Source organism: Pieris brassicae, chromosome 6, assembly GCF_905147105.1.
Source record: "Pieris brassicae chromosome 6, ilPieBrab1.1, whole genome shotgun sequence".
Lineage (NCBI taxonomy): Eukaryota > Metazoa > Arthropoda > Insecta > Lepidoptera > Pieridae > Pieris > Pieris brassicae.
The window spans coordinates 13,859,665-13,879,425 of NC_059670.1; the positions used below are offsets into that span (position 1 = coordinate 13,859,665).

Consider the following 19,761-nt stretch of genomic DNA (forward strand, 5'->3'; position numbering starts at 1 on the left):
TCTTCTAAGGTTCCACTCGCATTATTCATAGTACGATGCTCTATAGCCCAGAGCTTTCTTCGGTAAATAAACTATTAAATTAAATAATAAGATTGTTTTGTTAAATATCGCGAACATATTTGTATATTGATGGCTTTTATAGAAGACGATTTAGAAAATTGTATCGGCCCATGATACAGCTTGGATAGAAATTTTTAATTATTTATTTATAAGTTCTAAAGCAACGAGAATAAAAAATAAAAAAAACAACTAAACTAAACAAAAACAATATAACTAAAACTAAATAGAAATTTAAACCTCATTAAGAGCTTTATAAACAAAGTTACGGTAAGTTGGTAGACTGTTGTAAAATATATCAATATTTTTATGAATATTAGTAACCAAGTTGTAAGAGCGAAATAGCCCATTCCCAATTCATTCATTAAAAATAGATGAGCGAGCCGTTCTTCTAAAGCTTCTTCTTCTTCTATTATATAGCTTATGTTTATCAGAGATAAGGTAAGGCTGTAATAGTAATAATTCTTTATATCATTCCTGTGGTTTTGGAGCCTATTCAATGCAAACAATCAAATTTCCTCTTTTAAATATTAGTGTAGTTGTATATGTTGTTTATTTTACTTTTGTAAATTGTCATCTCGTTCAGAATAACAATTAGAAGGCAAAAGCTATATATCTAATTGTTCTGCTCCTCTGCTGAATTTTCCAATACTACCTACGTTGCTTTATGGTAACTCACATAACACATTAAACCTGGTATAGTCGGTGCAACAATCAATGTTTTAAACATAATGCTTATTGCGCTAAACTGATACTTGAACTGATGCAGCAATGCGTTCGATAAAAATTTTAAGGAAGTTAAGTTCGGTGGCGGATGTTTTAGATAATCTGGGTGTCAACTAGCTTTATCTAATCTATTTTTTATGGAATCTCGCTGTTGGCCTTAAGGGCTTTTACAACTCTGCTCGGGCTGTTTTGTCGTAGCTCGGCCGTACGGGCGTTTTTCGCGCGATTAGTCCAAGGGCGTCTCCTGTCAGATTCGGAGCTCGGCTTGGGCCGTCGTGGGGTGGTCAATCGCCTGAAGGGCAGGACGGAAGCACCACCTTTAAACATTTAAAATGTGAGCTTATAACTAACGCTTATTAAAACGTAGTAACGCTAATGAAAACTAATTTGGCTTATTTACAGGTTCTTGAATCTAAGTGACACTTCAATAAAAGTGTAGTTGACCTTTTTGGACATTATCAGAAACAAGAATGATCTATTACAATTTATAAGTGAGAGAAAAACAAAAGGGATCAAAGGCTTTCATTTTGACTTCAAGTGTGTGATGATTGCTAACTGTTGGTTTACGCTTCTAAATATTCAGTAAGATATATAACTTAACTACTACTTTGATATGTAACTTAACTAATGGTAGGTTAAAAATACGTAATTTACGTGTTTTAATTAATTAATTTACACTTCCAAAATATATAGACGAAAAACAATTTAACCTAATATTTTAGCAGTTTCAAAATTGACTCTAAAATGTATAAAACATCAATAAAAAATTAATAAACAGTAATACAATTCACAAAACAATTTCTATAGGTGAAAAAAATATCCCCCAAAAGAAATTTGAGCCATCACATTATCCCTCATATCAAAAGTGCAAAACTCATTACGAACAGCGAATCAGGTCAGTGCATTAGAACTACGGTATGAATAGACAGTTATCATCAAAAACCTATCAAGGACTACGTTCAATGGATAAGCCACGCTTTTGTTGTCTATTGACTTAGTCAGCCGTTTTTAGAATGTTTGATAACACTATATTGAATAGAACGCTTGAGAATAGCATCAGAGGATTTCATACCGGTTCAATACGTCTTTACAAACTTGAAGACATTTCGCTCTTTAGATAATTTTATCGATAAGTAGGCTATCGTTATTCTGTTTGATTTATTAAATAAAATAATTTGTTATTTACTACTCTGTAATTTAGCTATATAAGTTTAGAAAATCCAAAAGAATTTCGAAACAAAATCATGATGGATGTCTCGATGTAATCGTGACGGAGAGTTTATTGCTAGTTCTTGTCCGCCCTTGTTTCGAGAACTTTAAAACTGGTGTTCATTATTGTACGTGGAATTGCCTTCATGAATAAATGATACTTTGATGAAAACCAAGATTTTTATATAATATTTTATAAATGGAATAATATAATTGTATCATATTAAATAATATAATATAAAAACAAGTAACCACACGTTGTTGTTTGATAGACTGGCATTGCCAGTGACCAGATGGCTCATTAATTTATGAGTGGGCCTTGGATCTCCCCCTGGACAATTAGGATACATCATATTCCTGTCGCAGTCCTGAAAAATAAACAACATATATAACTGTTAGCAAGTCTAGTAAGTGACTAATAGTCTTATCGTTACATTGGCATTATAATTATGTATTTAGTTCGGTCTATACTAATCTATAAACTGTGCTTCTTTTAAAAACTTACACAAAATTGTCTAAATAAGAAATAGTCATATTTTTTAATTTGAGCAGCGCTTTGAGAGCATATCTGAACAGAACGAAGATATTATTATGTTAAAAAGGCACACTAACGACATACAAAAACACAGTACTTGTATGTACATCAATGACAAGTGTGCACAACATTTAAAAGAAAACATTACAATGCTAAAAGAGAAATTATACAATATAATGAAAAGACATTAAACTAAATTAAGAAATACAAATATGCTTATTTTTAATATATTTCTACTTTGCAATTGTTATTATTGGTGACAACCAATGATCTATCGATCAACAGTGGCTGCAGCATCTTACGCCTGAAGACTTGGAGACTGTCACAATGGATCTGCGTCGGATGTACTCAAAGCGTCGTTTACTACAGATAGAGATCTATTTAGAGGAAAATTACAACCGACGTTGGTCCTCACTATGTGTAAAAAAGGACTTATGTCTTTCTTAAAGAGGAAATGCAGTTGATTTAAAACATTTGGTAAATCTACCAAGTGGTTTAAAATTTTGTAAACAAAGATAATGTCAATCAAATAAAAATATTTTTAGTTTGGAATTCTTTATGTTATAAATTCTATTTATTTATAAGAAAATACTGTATACGACAGATACACTTAACTTTTATCATTTTCCTTTAGATAGTCTTCTGTTCTCAGTAACAATCCTATTTTTAGTCTAAGTTATTAGTTTCCTCAGAATATTTTCTATCGTTTGAGAGTTAATTGAACATCGGAAAGGTCAGGGTTTAATTCCCAGGTTACCATTGCTAATTATAGATTCTATATAAATGGTGTGGAATTTTGGCTTTCAATGAATTGTATTAATTATTTTGAAATTACATTTTACGTATGGATTATAGCTATAATACCCTCTATAGAGTAGTTAAGGAATACTTTGATTATTTATTTTATATTAACGTTGAGTTATATGTGTTGTGTTTGTGTGAGCAGTATTGGCCTGGTGACTTTAGCGTGCGATTCTTATCTTTGATGTCGTAGGTTCGATTGATTTTGTTTTTTTTATTGGAATCTCGCTGCTAGCCTAAAAGATTTTTACAGCTCAGCTCAGTGAAGGAAAACATCGTGAGGAATGTTCGTCGTGTGTGACAAGCACATGGTACTGATCACCTTATTGCCTATAAGATTGACAAATAATCATAAAACTGATTCAGAAATCTGAGGCCCGATTATGTTTTGTTATTCATTAGGTTTTGGAAGGCAAAAAAGCTGATCATAAATCTCTCTGGTGGAGAAATTATACAGTAATAGATACAGAAATGTCTGTCCTAAGTCCGATTGAAGAATGAGTAATGTGTAATTGATCATATGAAGAAATGCGACTCAAGAGCCATCAGAAATATTACAGTTCCCTCAAACATCGGCAACAAACCCAGGTTCGGCCGGCGGTTAGCACTTTGTTCAAAGTCCCGCCTGCTTGTTTGCCTCTTGTCCCTTAAAAGGTAGGTATTCCAACAAATATTTAGCTGACCTGATACACTCCGCCTTCCGAAACGATCACGGAGAACTTTTGCAACGTGATGGCTTCCAAATGTGAGCAAGCTGTTGCTTTTTCAAATAACGACTCGAGCGTACACCTACGAAATCTAGCCCTTGCGCTGAAAAGAAAAACTGTGTAGGATTAATATAATAATGTTTTGCCACGGTTACCAACCAGCGTCTTTCAGCAAAGTAAGTGTTAATAAAAAAAAGCGTTTTTAGTTTAAGATGACCTAGGTAATTAACGCGGCAATATGCCTCGTATGAGGTTGTAATAAACGCGGCAATTTCTCCCGTAAAAGTATCCCGTATTTACATAAATTATCCCAACCAGCATAAGTAAAAATGCACTTCATAATGTGTCCATTCGTGCGTGGTATTTTGTTGTTCCTCCACAGTGTGCTTAAAGCTTTTATAACACACCTCCCAAGAGTCCTGCGAACTTTCTATACAGGCTGATAGCTCCATGTATCCTGTGGGAAATAAGGTTGGCTTGCGTTAGCGAAATTACGCTTTACTATAGACAATATAAAGTTTTGTCTGTTAAGTGTTAACTTTTAGTGTCGAAGACTTGTTTATTCTATGTGATGATAAAACCACGCTAAACGCTGAACTGTAATATTTGTATTAATTTATTCTTTCCATTATTAAGTAATTTGTTTTCTTATAATCTATATTTCCCAGTAATAACGAAACGTAAATGTCTAATAGTTTTTAATAGTATGATTTTGATAAACGAAGCATATTCTTTTATTATATATGACTATTATTTCCTTGTTAATGAACATATTACATATAAACAAATGACGGACGGTTGACGGGTTATGATCAACATTACAAGAAAAAACAGTAAATTCTAAAGCAAATTTAATAGCATTCACTATTTAGTTTTATATATCACCTACACCGTAAATGTACTATCATTTTCTTTTTGTTAATCAGGGCGATTACCTGTAGCCTTAAATGTATGGTTGAAATCATCTAATAATGTTTTATCCCTAATATCTGAGATATTGCGATAGAAATGAGATTTCTCCAGGTCAGTTTAAATCTATAATATATACTGTCAAATTTGCATGCTCTAGATGGCGAGCAACACCCACAATCTGCGGCTACAATCAGTACGAAGATATATTATCATCTTGGATTACGCTATCCAAGTCCGAGTTCTGAGTATATGTATATGCAACATCTTGAGAAGAGATCAAGGCTCTGGGGCCAAATATCCCATTCTTTAAAGCAGGCCTGGCAACAATTTTTACAAATTTCAACATAAGTAATTCGAAGCGATAGCTAAAGATAAAGGTAAATAATCGATTACGCGATAATTTACTAATTCTATTTTCAGTATAATGTTTGATAAATTAATTTACATTACACTCACGTATTTGAAACAGCTCATCATCACAGATGTTGTTGGCAACGTGTATGTGACCCCGTATGCTGTCTTCATTGAAATGACTTTCGCTCACTACATTACATTCGACTTTCCAATCTAACGCGCAGTTAATAAGGTGCTTAATTGCTCTGTAAATAAGTGATTATAAATAAATAAGGTATTTATAAATAGATCCTCAGATATCTTAATATGTTTACAGAATATTAACACTATCGGGGCGACAGTGTTATTCATTCCCAAGGTTCAAAATCAAAAGAATCTTCCAATTCCGTCTGTAAAAACCAACCTAGGTTTAGGCACCTCTCATTCGAATTCTTAGCGAATACGTATTCCCAAAGCGTTGTAAAGCGCCTTTCGGGTGTCTAAACCGCATTGTTAACCTAATAGGTGTTTTTATATTACTAGTAAAAAATAAAATTCGTAAACGGAACTGTAATTTTTGTTGTACTTTAATATTTTTTTCATTAATTAATAAATAAATTGATTATTATTATTAAGAAGTCGAGTTTTTCTGTACTTAAATATTTTTTGTTCATGTTGTTTTGTAGGCATTACACGTGCTTGTAACGAAGTTCACTGCCAAAATGCCGAATAATTTCCATAAGCTGTGCATTTAGCAGCAATTCCAAACTTAAAACGAACGTTACGTTATAAAAATTTCCTTTGTCAATCAAAATCAATTTAAAAGCTGAAATTTCTACACATCAACCGTTAAATAAAACTTGTTTAGTAGATATAAAGGCTTATTTATTATATTCTAAACAAAGAATAAAGAATCTTGAATCTTGCCGCAGGAAGCCTTCAATAATCTTGGCCAGAGAGAGACTGCAACATCAAGTCCTCTTCTATATTTTATAGGGTATGATAAGGGTATATTTAATTTACGCCATCTATTGCTAATTTGGTAGCTATATTCCGCTGGATTTTAAGAAGTATTTCCCTCATTTCTTAACTAGCGGCAACAAACGGCTTTAGTCACGCGAATGGCGTAGGTATACCAAATTGCTTGATACCGTATAAAATATTAACATATTATAGTAAAAGCTAATAGGCTAAATAATTTCACATCAACCTATATATAAAATTATAATAACTTCGATTAGTTGTTGGTAAGTAAATTTCACTCTAATCAAAAAATACTCACACTTCAGTACAAAATGTACATTTAAATAATTAGTTAGATTAAATTCTTCAATTGAAGAATAAAAATTTTGTAAACGTAAGACATTTTGGTGTAATTGCGTTGTTTCTTTTTATTTACTTTCTTGTGTCACGTCTGTCTTCTAGTAAAAATACAAGCTTAATGGAAATCGCCATTGACACAGCTTTGAGCCATGATAATTTAGAGAAGAAATAATATGCATACAGGATAAACTTATGACTTAATTTTTTACATAACACGTGATTGCATCGTTTTGTCATTCGTGATTCAAATATAAGATAAAAGAAAAGTATTCTACAATTTCAAAGGAAATCTCGAAGTCTAGGTGTCTGATTTCGAGAAAGGTGTCTCTTAACCAGCTATTTACGAGCACTTGGAATAACACTAGATTTTAGCTTTTAAGGTTGAAGCTTAATGTGAGCGTAAAATAGTTTAAAGTCCCTTTTAAAGGTTCTTATAAGAACTAAGTCTTTATAGTGTACGATTTGATTAGGGAGGTCTCGATAAAAATATTCTTATTGATAAATGAATCAATGTAAAAGTAGTCAAGATTCATAAAAAGCTGTATTATTACTGAAATTAATTAAATGAATTATAACGTTACTGTATATGTATGAATTATAATGTGTGTGTAAGATAACGCAGTATTTTATTAATAAATTAAGAACTCGTTTTAAAAATAAATAAATAAATATATAACACGTATTAAATATATTATTATTCTTACTGTGAAATAAGTCAAACCCCTCATCAACGTTCCTGACACTGATGATCTATCTTTATACTCACCTACACCAATCGGTTAGCTTCGATGGTATTGGTGGTGTCATCCGACTCGAATCATACACAAGCGCAGCTTCCGTTGTACAATTAAGTGCATATAACGAAAAATCATCGCAATTTATGTTCTTGGATAGAGAGTTCTTGACTGACATTGTAACTGGTTCAAATTCCTCAGTAGCTTGTTGTGTTTTCGTCTCTTCATAGTAGTTTGAGTCTGTGTAAGTTATCGAACATTAGCATATGGAAACATTAATCTTATGTCTATTTGAATACAAAAGTAAGTGCTAATTGTTTAACACATATGTGTTTATAAGGATATGTGTGTGAAGTAAAGAAATCATGAAATCATTTCATATCTACCGGTCCGGTAATTAACTTAGGTAACAAGAATTAGAATGCCAGGAAAACATATTTTAAATTATGTTTTTATTTGGGAACACAAGCTTATTTCCGATAAAAAATTATTTGAAATAGGCGTTGGAATATTGATCCCTTACGTTATTATTGTAGGTATATAGACTGCTAATATTTTTTCATAAGGCGTATCTTTCTTAAAAATTTTCTAAGTCAAAGCACATACAAATAGTAATAGCAGGTTTATGAGTGTTGACAGGTAAATTTATAAAATTAGGTCTTAATACACAGTTATCACTGCTACAGTATAATTTTTTTTATCATTTTGGAAATAATATAATCAAAAATTTTAGAAATCAGCCCAATTAATTTAAGTTAATTTTTAGACATGTACATAAATATACAATTTTATTTTGTAGAGATATAAATAATAAGCAGTTTCATTTCTGAATACGAAACAACAAAAATATTCGTAACAAAATCATAAAAAAATAAAATCAAAACTTACAAATCACATCGAATGAACAAAAAATAAAACTGAATAATATGATTCTCATGTGGAATTTTCACATTTCAGGTTATTTGATATTTGTGGCTAATTGACAGCCGCTTGACATATGACATTACATTTCTATACCAAACAAATCTGTGTAACATAGATAACGTCATTAAAAATGATGATACTAGAATCAAAATTGTTTAATTTTCATCTATATGAAAAGATAATTTAAGCAATAAAACTTGAATTCATTTCACTGTATTTAGTACTGTGTATAGAAGTTGGATTAGTTATTGTTAACTTCAATAATTAAATAAATCTATGTATGGAATAGTTTTCTTAACTCTACTACTTCTTTATTCTTTTTACCAAAGTCAATAATGGAGTTTCATACCGTGGAGTATTTATTCGCTACGTCTCGCGACGTCGGACTACAGTTAGTACAGTAAAAACTTTCCCACACATCATGTATCCACTCATATTTTTTAGCACACAAAAATATTCGATTTTTTTACAATTTGGCGTGTATTTTCTTGTGTGTCATATATAATATATAACGTTGTATATTTTATAAATTATTTGGTGGTGTTGATTTGGCACGCGATTCTCAAGCTTGAGATCGTGCGTTGCAACGTGCGTGCGGAGCTGGGCGCAACGCAAAAGTAGAATGGTTACGTAACAAATATATAAATCTGGGATCAAGACAAAGAGTTGAGTCGCCACTGTTTTTTAAGGAACCTAAACCCATCACCATCTCAACTTGATCGTTTTAAGAAAGCTCATGGTTGGTAGCCTGACCCCTAGAGGCTAATTATCAACCTATTTTAATAGTGAGTCTTAGTGTAATTTTATCCTCAAAAAGTGTTATACAAACACAAAAATGAATTCAATATCAATGCACCACAGCTCATAATAAATTGTATGATATAACAAAAATTTAGAATTGTATACCACAATTTGCTTTATGGTGTCAGGGCTCGTTAGCTCAGTAGGTTAGAGCGCCGATATAATTTAAACTTGAACATCGGAGGGCGGAGGTTCAAATCCTCTACGAGTCGGAAATTTTTTGTTTTTTTATTCACAGCCAGGATCCAGGTCCAGCCAGTCTTAAGATTGCCTTCACTGTATTATATCTACAACTACTGCATTGGTCACTATCCTGACATCTGGCAACTCGAAAAAGCTAGATTACAAGCGATGAATTATGTAGAAAACTGGCGATTAGGATACTAAACAAAGTATGAAAATACCGACTGCAGCGCCTTCTGCCGAGCACATTTGTGAATCTAAACCATGCAGGGCTCCACCAAAAAATTCAAATTGGTCCAGCCGTTTAAGAGGAGTCCAGTGACATACAAATGTACAGTAGAATTCTATATGTACATCCTATCTTTTAAGTTAGATCAAACTGCACACCGTGTGCAAATTTGGTTGAAATCGGTTTAGGAGTTCATAGCGGACAAACAACGAGACGCGTAATTTTTTTATATTGAGAAATATTTAGTTCATTATTATATATAAGTATATAAAAAACGTGGAACGAAAATCTGTAGCTGGAGTTATATACATGATGTTTAATGATGTTTAGATTTGATCATCGACAACGAAAACTAACCTAAAACCATCAAAAAGTTATAACTAATTAGAACGTATGAAATAATTCCCGTACAGCAAATATAAAATGAATTTGCCAAACTTAAAATTGATGTATAATTTAAAAGTTCCTAGAATAAATTCTTTTTCAAAGTTAACCCAATTAATAAATCCTTTTTAAGCATAAAATGTAGGTATATCAATTTGGATTGAATGTTGTATTCAATAAAAGTAATGAAAATTCCTTTAGATGGAAACAATACGGAATGGCTTCAACAGGAATTTAATATTGACGACAAGCCTTTGAAAGAAATCGTGTCAAGTGAGCATAAAATAAACAATGTTAAGTTTATAATCTTATACTGAGTAGAACCTTTACGTAAATACTGGTTGTAGTTACTTAGAAATCAAATCTCTCTCTCTTTAATTGGCAGCTCATGATATAATACGATAGAAAGGATACGGACTGATCTGTTTCCAACGGTTTCTGTCCAGCGCTTCTATTATTTTTCTTTCACTTGATCGGTCGATCTGTTTTGTGAACGACCACGTGATCTTTTGCCTTCTGTGTTACCAACCACGATCAGTTTCTCCAAGTTCTCATCGCCTCTGCGCATTGTATGGCCGAAGTGGACAGGCGAGTTCATATGCGGAATTGGGTCAGGTTCGATGGATTGGTGCGCTACGCAGTACGGTATTCTGAGTATTCGCCGTCAGCACCACATATCAAAGGTCGATCTTCTACTCCTTACAGAAAGATTGGGAACACTAGAGGCCGTATCAGTCTGATTTTGTTTTTGATACAGATACCGGTAAACATCTTGAACAAATATGCAGCAGATGAGATTTTTAGGTATCACTTAGGCAGGGGGGGCGGCGGCGGACGAGTGATGTGTTGATCGCGTGATTAGTAAAATGTAAATCGGTATACGTTTGTGTCCTGCTCTGCGTCCACGTTCCTTTGCCTCTTAATTATACTGGCGTGCATTAAAAGTGATTATGTGGTCGATTTAGTTACCCACCAATTCGTTATTAATGCTGACGATGATAAGAATGAGCATCATGATAACATCTCCCCTAAACCTAGACCAAGCACTAGCTCTGCTAATGACCTAATTGAAGGAATATCTTGTTTAGATGATCATTAAATTATTTAAATATTTTCTCCACAATCATTACTAATAATATTTGAAATTGATGACATGCTTTGCGGAGAAGGAAAACATCGTGAATGAAACCTGCACCAACCTTGAAAGCAATTGAATGGTGCGTGTGAAGTTCCCAATCCGCACTGGGCACCGAATCCCTCTTGTTCTGGGAGGAGGCATGTGCCCAGCAGTGGGACATATAGAGGCTGGGATGTATTATTAATAAATATATTCTTTAATTTTAATCCTGGTATGGCTTGAATCACACTTGGCCGGTCTTCATTTCTTGTTATCATATTTTAGAAGGTAGTAAAAATTATATTTAATCTCACAATAATATCTGTGTATAACATATACTAACAATCTACAAAAATTAAAACAAACTATTTGTAAAAGTTATCTACGTAAAAAGTATTCTACAGTTAAATAAAATAGTTAGGCACTTTTTTTGCTCTTATGTGAACGATGCGCAAACTTTCCCCCACTCCCTTGTTCAATGCTCAAGAAGTTTGCCGGTATCTATATCACACAAAAATATTTTTTTATAAATAAAACGTACCTGAAAATAACACGTACTTTTATAATATCAAAATTAAATTTGGAATTACTGTTGAAGACAATATAAACTATATTTAGTTTAACCAAATTTAATTTTAAAATTAAATGAATTGTAGGATACAATTCATTTTATTTGATTAAGTAACTCATTACTATCGTTATATTTTCAAGTGAAATTACAAAGCTAATAGGCGTCAGCCCTATAAATATAATTCTACCGTAACCAATTTTTCTTAGAATGATTGTGGTGTTTAGACAGATAGTGTTCAAGCATTTACATCAACTACGCGCCAATTAATAATAAATCCGTATAGTTATATCTAAAGTTAATGTGATTAGATATTTAAACACGAGGCGATAAGGTTTTATCATACTGGAATAATCTACATTTGGAATAATCTAACTGTTTTTTCAGACGGAAAATAATAAGCGGCTCAAATATCTATGCTTCAACTTCGGTTGCGTTCCCTTTGGAGTAGAGACTTTTGACGATTCAAGTGCACAGGCGCTAATCAAAGTTGGCGCCTGGTAGATAGTACCGGTCACCAGAGCTGGTGCTTTCCTCGCTCAACGAATAAGTATCGCAATACAGCGAAGTACACTGCCGCTGAGACCAAACTTTTTAATTTCTATTTATTATTTTTAATTATATATGTTCATTATTATTTTACTATGTAGGTTTAGAATATTGTAAATGTAAATTTATGTGTTGGAAATAAATATAATATATTTTTTTAATTATATTTTGACGTTTGAATGCTTATTTGACATTACTAATTTTGATTTATATAATGGATAAATAAAAACCACTTTCAATGCAAATACAAATTGGTCTCTTTATTTATCATCTAAATCTATAATATTATATATTTTTTATGAATTTTGACGGGCATGTTTTATGTAAAGACTTTAGGATGACCCCATGACTGGTTTGAAACTGAAACGTGGAAATAATAATAATAATATTATTAATCTTTCAACCCTGTTAGTCGTTACCTTATCTCAACTCTCAGCTTAAAATACGTTTATTGGGCAGTATTGAGATAACACGAAATTAGCTGTTTCGAAACCTGAGAGGTTTTCCCTATTAACGAAAATGAGTAAGTTTTCTGTTTCATTACACAAAAATGAGGTAATTTCATAGTTCAAAAAAAAAGTTAACTCACGTATTATAATAGAAAATTCAATTAAACAATAAATAGTGTATGAATTCGGGTTGAAGTGAAAAGCTTCCGCCAGCTAATAAAACATAGGTCAACAATATAAAGATTTTAATAAATAAAAAAATATATATGAATCTTTATACTCATGAATCTCGATAACTCCAACCTTCGCTGCCATTCCCTTCCGCTGAACCTCTAAATACGCGGGATACTTTGTAACTCGAACAAAATGTTATTTCTCTACGGAGTATATTTTTATTCATATAAATATAGATATTCGAGTTGTAGAGATTCCAATGTATATATAATTCTATTGTACGTGTGTTTGTCACTGAACTCCTCTTAAACTCGCTCACTCGGGAGCACTATGGCATTCAGAGTGTCCATGGGCGGCATTATCACTTAACATATGATGAGCCTCGTGCCCGTTTGCCCCTATTCTATATAAAAAACCGTTGAAAATAATAACATTCATTACGCTTTAAAGCAGCGAATACGTTATATCAACTGTAAAATCAAGGTAGGTGAATAATTTACGAAAATCCAATTTTGGTTTCATCTCTTTCATTTCGTTCGCAGTCGAGTAGTCAATGAAAAGGTTTTTTTTTAATTTCCTAGTACAACAAAATAAAGATGGATTTAGAGGTTTTTCTCTGGAAGTATTTCGATTCCGTTCCTATTCACTTAGAAATAGCTTAGATTTTGATATGGATTGTGGATATAGAGTAAGTGAAAATATTACGGTCTAACCTTGAAATATCGTCACTAAGGCACGCAAATTCGTAAATCCTATAATGGAATTCGGGCGAGGTTTTTTTGCTGATACGAGCCTCGATATATGACTATGATTTTTATTATGTTTGGTAAAAATAAATCTGTAGCGCCAAATATGAAACTTTTATCTGTAACGAATTGTAGACAACTCATCTGATGTATATTGAATACTTTTTCACTTTCTTTTCAAAGGAATTATTATTAATAATAGTTATTAGTAGTATTATTAGTCATGTAAACGAAGCGTTGTATTTTTAGGAAGAAATATTTTTTAAGCTTTTTCCGAATTTTCCAAAACACGTATCACGTGCCGTTTTTGAAGAGGTTATAATTGCAGGTGCTTTATATATACGTTACGCGCGTGGGCTGATATGATGATTCGTATTACGGGCAAGTATCAATAATAAATTATGTCATCATATTTATATATCTATCTAACACAAAATATATTACTTATTATTAGCCTGAAATATATAGAATATTTCAATATTTTGACTATATTTATCCATTTTTCTTTATACGTATAAAAATTATAATATTAAACAAAATTGTATATAAAATCTTGTTGGTAAATAAATGTTCTAGTAACCATAAAGGTTCACTCCATACATCAAAACTTCACTTTTGGTTGAAGTTTTAGTCTATTGAGTTTGTGTTGGCCGGCAAATGTGTCATAAAATTATTTGGTAACCCGTTCCCGGCCTCCTTTGAGTCCGGCCTCCTTTGAGTCCGGCCTCCTTCCTCCAGTCGGATAGATATTTTAAAGCAATTTATTTCAAAACATAAAGGTTGTCGTAAAATATGCTGGCGTCAAATCTCGTATCACGTTTTTATCGCATTTTTTTTGTTATTTGGTGGTAAACATTTTTTATACCCATAACTGATACGGGCAGCCTTTTCCATTATTTATGATTTTGTTTTAAAAACGCCAAATCTTTAATTATTGGTACTGTGATTATGTTTGTATGGAAAATTAACGATTGCCGAGTCAGGTACCTTTTTATGATTCTAAAATTCTTTCCGCAAAACCACCTGTGAATGTGAGTTGCATTTATGAATGTTTTTTTTTTAATACTTTGTAAAACTCATGGTAGCCATAGCTAGCATATTATGCATGCTATATCTTGAATCCGTTATATCACGAAATCGGTTATTCAAACCGTAATAAATTCCGTAAAACGCGGTAATTACGTAGATAGCAAATTACACGGAACAAGTAAACAAATGAAGCGAGAATACGATTATTTCGCTCGGAGTCTTACGACGATTTACACGAAATGTACGCTTTGACGGGTTTAGACTACAGCGGGAGCGGACGCGATGAACTGTGAATAACGTTTCAGGTAGCAAACACGATTTTATACTTTTAGTCTTATAAACCTAAGATAGAAAAATAAAGATTTAAAATATTTTGTCTATTTTGGAGTGTGGGGATTTAAAAGAAACTTAAAAAAAATAACATTTAGTAATCATTGGGAATTATTCCAAGACCTAGAATCTAACAAAGTTAATGTCCTATTTTTAACTACCTACTACTCAATAGCATTTACTCGTAACTCATTTATTGATAAGACCTAAAACATACATACATATACGCTTAAAAGTACGAAAATATGACGTCAGAAATTTCACACATACACATTAATTATATAAAAACAAAAAAATACAAATTACAAAGGAAAAAATACAACAGTTCATAGGTTTAACTAATAAACGCCCGTTTATTTTCCAATCAATAGTAGAAAGAACAGCTAAGATTTGTTACATACATTTTTTTCATGTTATCCTAATATTCCAGCTGCTTTCAGTAGCGTTAATCGGAACCTTCACAGGCAAAGGCTCCTAGTTTTTCCATTTATCTCTGTCCAAACGTGTAATATCACTTATATTCGTAGTTAAATAGTTAAAAATAAATATCTTATTTTACAATTTTTGATTTGCCCAGCGCAACATCTCCAATTTTATGATAGGCTGTTTTTTTAAACCGTTAAAGACAGTTGCCATTAGGTTTGAATCAAGTGTTTCATATATAAACATAACAACCGCCACCACCGCCACCACCGCCACCGATGATAACTAGAGTTAGCTATTAGCAGCAACAATATGAGTCATACCAGTTCTAACACGTTGCAAAAAATCGGATCCATTTTTTATCTCACTAAGCGCTCTAATTCTACGCTCTACTACACATAATGGCTAGAATGCAATGCTTCAGGGCCCGAACAATGTTGATATTTTTTGGGCGCCCTGCCTGTGAAGGACATATAATTATCTAAAACATAGGTAATATTTATATTGGTTATCTTATCGGTTTCAATTGTTGTGCTTTCTTTAATTTTTTTGTTTTTCTTATGTGTCATTATATATGCCTAAAAATAACTAAATGTTATCTACTATTATTTATTTGATTAGAACAGGGATCAAACGGGCAGGAGGCTCGAGTGATGTTAAGTGACCTATGGACACTCAATGCAAGAAATCTCGCGAGTGCGTTGCCGACCTTTTAAGAATTGGTACGCTCTCTTACGGAAGAAAAGCTAAATAAATAGTTAGTGATGCTATTTGGTAGTTACTATTTATCACTAATAGTTTTTTGTGCAATTTGATAATTAGATTTAATAACATTAATTAATTATTTAATTGTCTAAATTATTAAGTGTTTATGAAACAATTGCATGAACACTAAAATATATTATAATTCTGCGTTTTAGTTTATAATTGATTGTTGAACGTTTTATTATTTATCTTTACGTAAAATGTTTATATATTCTATAAACAATTGATTATTTAACAATCTGTTTCTGTCTGTTTTTAGCGATTTTGGAGATATATATATATAGTATAGCTAACACAGGGCAGTATTGTCCTTGTGTCTTATGCGACCTATCCTGACGTTAGAGTTTCAAATTCTGGATATGCAGTATGCACGAATGCACTTTTCTTTCCACGTATGCATCACTCATACTGTAGTAAAGGAAAACCATCGTAAGAAAACCGGCATGTTTTTGATCCCAATCTACTAAGGTACTAAACAAAACAATTTTTTCAACTTTTATGGTTTTATGTATTTTATTAAAAACTTACCTGTGATTAATATAATTAAACGCTATACGCTTCGCTTGTGACTAAATGTGTTATAAATAAGGTAAACGACGTAAATTAGCATATCTGTATTTCATGTCCGCGTTTGTTTATTTGGTGTAAATACAACGCTTCGTTCGAAATATTTTAATAATTGCACTGTTTATTAATTCAAGTTATTTAGAACTACAACTTAATGTATTCTAACACTGTAGTTAGCAAAAATGCTAACTAATATATTTCCGATCTGTACGAGGATATATAAAGCAAATATAATTTTATTAAATATATATTTTAACAAGATTTAATTTTTGACTTACGTAGGCCTAAAATTATTCTAAGATTAAGATACATATAGTAAATAGTTGCAATAACTGTTACACAGGATAAAAGTATCAGCGCCATTAATTTAAGTAAAAATTCTACTTCATAGAACTCGTACATGGGCATGTTAGCATTCGCTGCCCGTAGATGCTTCGCTCCACCATGCCTCAGGACGTATTCTACCCACCACACTGATCTCTCTAAAGGACTCTCTGGTTGATCATTCATTAATTCACGTAGTTTTATAACGTTTTCTTTGTAACTGAAATGAAATGAAAAGTGTTACGAATCCACAGAACGTATTTTTGAAGCGCGGCTATTTGTGAATGAAAAAGGTCTATAAAAAATTTGTTGAATATGAGAGATTCAGGCAGTTGCAGGCACCTATTATTATCAATATCCAGTGATCTATCATTATATCAATTTGACTTTATTTAATCTATGTCCAATTATGCAACCGTGTAAATCTATAAAATTCTTTTGAAAATTAGTGGGGTCATTTTTTTTAGGAAACCACTAAAACAAAATCCTGATAGTCATTTTTTTAACGAGTAAACTGGCTGGAGTCTTCTCTGTTGTCAGTATCAGATAAGACTCCAGCCAGTTTACTCATTAGATATATAGAATATATTCACTGTGACAGAAGTGCGTTGCCGGCTTTTATTTGTTCTCCTAATGTCGGTAGTTGACATGAAATTTAGTTTCAAATAATACATCTACCACCAATCAACCCATTACCAACCTTATATTATCAATGACGGTATGTATTGCATGTAATAGTTTTTCTTCAGTTATGGTTTCCATGTAGAGCCCCTTACCAATTTTATGATACTCGTACAATTCAACATTGTACCATTGGTCACCAAGCATTGGTATGCCTACAAGTGGTACTCCGGCAGTGATTGCTTCATCTGTTGATTGTAATCCTCCTTGTGTTATAAATAATTTTATATTTGGATGCCCTGTAAGTAATGTAGAAGTATTTTAATCGTTTATACTTAAATTAATTCGTTAAACGTGAGTTCGATTTTAGCTATTTATACTTTTTACTCACTTAAAAGATCAGATTGCGGTAGCCACTGGGCTGTTTTAACATTGTCTGTTTTCCCTGGAAGTTCATTTGTTTCCCATTTCCATAGGACTTCATAAGGTAATTTGGCAAACACATTTAGAAACATCTGTATTGTTTCTTTTGGCAACATTGAGGAGCGGGCATTTGAACCGAAACTTAAATAAACCACACCCTTTTTAGAAGAATCTAAATATGATTGTAGCTCCTGCAACAAAAAGAACAATTTCAGCTTCATACAACATGAATATTAATTTAATTATATTACTAACCTATACCCTACATAAGAAATTTCTAAATGAAAATTATTTCTAAACAGTATTGTTGATAGACCTTTTCTATGCTCAAAACCAATTTGAAAAAAAAAATATTTTATAGCCTATGAAAGTATGTTTCTGAATCAGTAATCAGTAGTTTTGTTGTTAAAAAAATATTTGTAATGTATCACTATATGTAAGTCCATGTTGTATGTAGTTTGCAGCATTGCTATGTAATATTTATGGTTTTCAATATATCCCAAGAAAAAGCAATCGTCTACAGTTTATAAGATAAAGAATTTTCTTGCTTAGGAAAATATGACGTTTTGATTGTTTTCAGCGAATCGATAACCATAAAAGTAGGCTTGGCCTAACCAATGTCTACATTTGTTCAAAGAGAGCTTTGATTTTTTTCTTAATTTAACACCTTTAAAGTTAAAATAACTGTGTTTTTTTAAATTTAGTTTCCAATTTAATCATAGTAATGACTGACCTTGGGAAGTGGTTTTTTCGGATTTTTATGGATTCCCCACATTGAAACCACATTCGGTGGCAGTGGTTGTCTATTACTCCATAATGGATGAATGTTCAAAAAAAGCATGTCAACATTATTATATAGTTCATCATATGTTGGCATATCTTCACCAAAATATTTAGTATAAACTTCACGTTCCTTTGTCTCTTGGGAATACCAAAAGTTCATTAGATGATAATGGGTATACAGCTCGGACAGTTTGTCCCAGAATGTTAAATTCAATAAGCGTTGGCGCATAGAAGGTGGATATAAAAATGGATGATTTGGAGCTCCGATTATCTCAGCATTACCTAACATCATACCAAACGAACTTCCAAGAACGACAGGTGCGTTAAATAAATGTGAGAACGAAATATACTGCCTCCCACATGCTTCAATGAATAACAGATCGAAATAGTCCTTATCTGTATTATTGATCAGTGTCTGTACTGGTTCCGATTGCACTTGTATTTCCACAAATTTTCCCATCATTGTTGACAAACCTTCTATGACGTTAAATATTGTTTCTCTGCTTCCAAACCTTTCATTGAGTTTCTGTAAGTTTGGTTTCAAATATGTATAGGTAACATCGTGCACATCTATTTCTATCAAGTTTTTCGGCCGGTCTTCTGTTGTAAATGCTGGATTTGGAGTGATAACGGTGACTTCATGACCCCTCCTAGCTAGCTCTTGGGTCAAAGGACGGAACACTACTTGATGACTTATCGATGCAGTTGGAATCACGGCCAAAATTCTAGCACCATAACTATTAGAAACTAGCACTGACAATAGAAACACTAAAATAGACCTGCTCATTCTGTAAATTATTACCAACTACATAAAACACAAGTCCACATTGCACTAATAAATGTGTGTATACTAATTAGATAACTATACGACTTAATAAGTTTTATAATATGTTATGATAATGGTATTTCCTTAATGCAAATTCTTACATCAGCACTTATACCAATTATTACACTATAACAAGCAGTTGTAAATTAATAAAATATTTGAAACACGTATTTATATGAACCACAGTAAGCAAGATATGAACAACTGAC

The 19,761-nt window shown here is 32.2% G+C and overlaps 2 protein-coding genes across 4 annotated transcripts; both read right to left on the reverse strand.

The window, feature by feature from the left end:
- Positions 1–2,165: 2,165 nt before the first annotated feature.
- Positions 2,166–9,255, reverse strand: LOC123711052. 3 transcript variants are annotated; one of them, XM_045663448.1, is made up of 6 exons: positions 8,226–8,302; positions 7,370–7,577; positions 5,404–5,546; positions 4,351–4,492; positions 4,012–4,138; positions 2,166–2,360 (listed from the first exon to the last, which is right to left on the reverse strand). In XM_045663448.1, the coding sequence occupies exons 1-6, from the start codon at positions 8,272–8,274 to the stop codon at positions 2,211–2,213; spliced, it is 819 nt and encodes a 272-aa protein (XP_045519404.1). In that variant the 5' UTR covers positions 8,275–8,302; the 3' UTR covers positions 2,166–2,210. The 3 variants fall into 3 exon arrangements, with proteins under 3 accessions (XP_045519404.1, XP_045519406.1, XP_045519405.1); XM_045663450.1 differs by lacking the exon at positions 8,226–8,302 and adding an exon at positions 9,168–9,255 and having other exon boundaries at positions 2,167–2,360; XM_045663449.1 differs by lacking the exon at positions 8,226–8,302 and adding an exon at positions 7,861–7,898 and having other exon boundaries at positions 2,167–2,360.
- Positions 9,256–16,806: 7,551 nt separating this feature from the next.
- LOC123711069 (UDP-glucosyltransferase 2-like) lies at positions 16,807–19,761 on the reverse strand. Its single transcript, XM_045663473.1, has 4 exons — positions 18,677–19,761; positions 17,912–18,134; positions 17,600–17,819; positions 16,807–17,119 (listed from the first exon to the last, which is right to left on the reverse strand). Exons 1-4 carry the CDS (start codon positions 19,511–19,513, stop codon positions 16,828–16,830), a joined length of 1,572 nt encoding a protein of 523 aa, XP_045519429.1. The 5' UTR covers positions 19,514–19,761; the 3' UTR covers positions 16,807–16,827.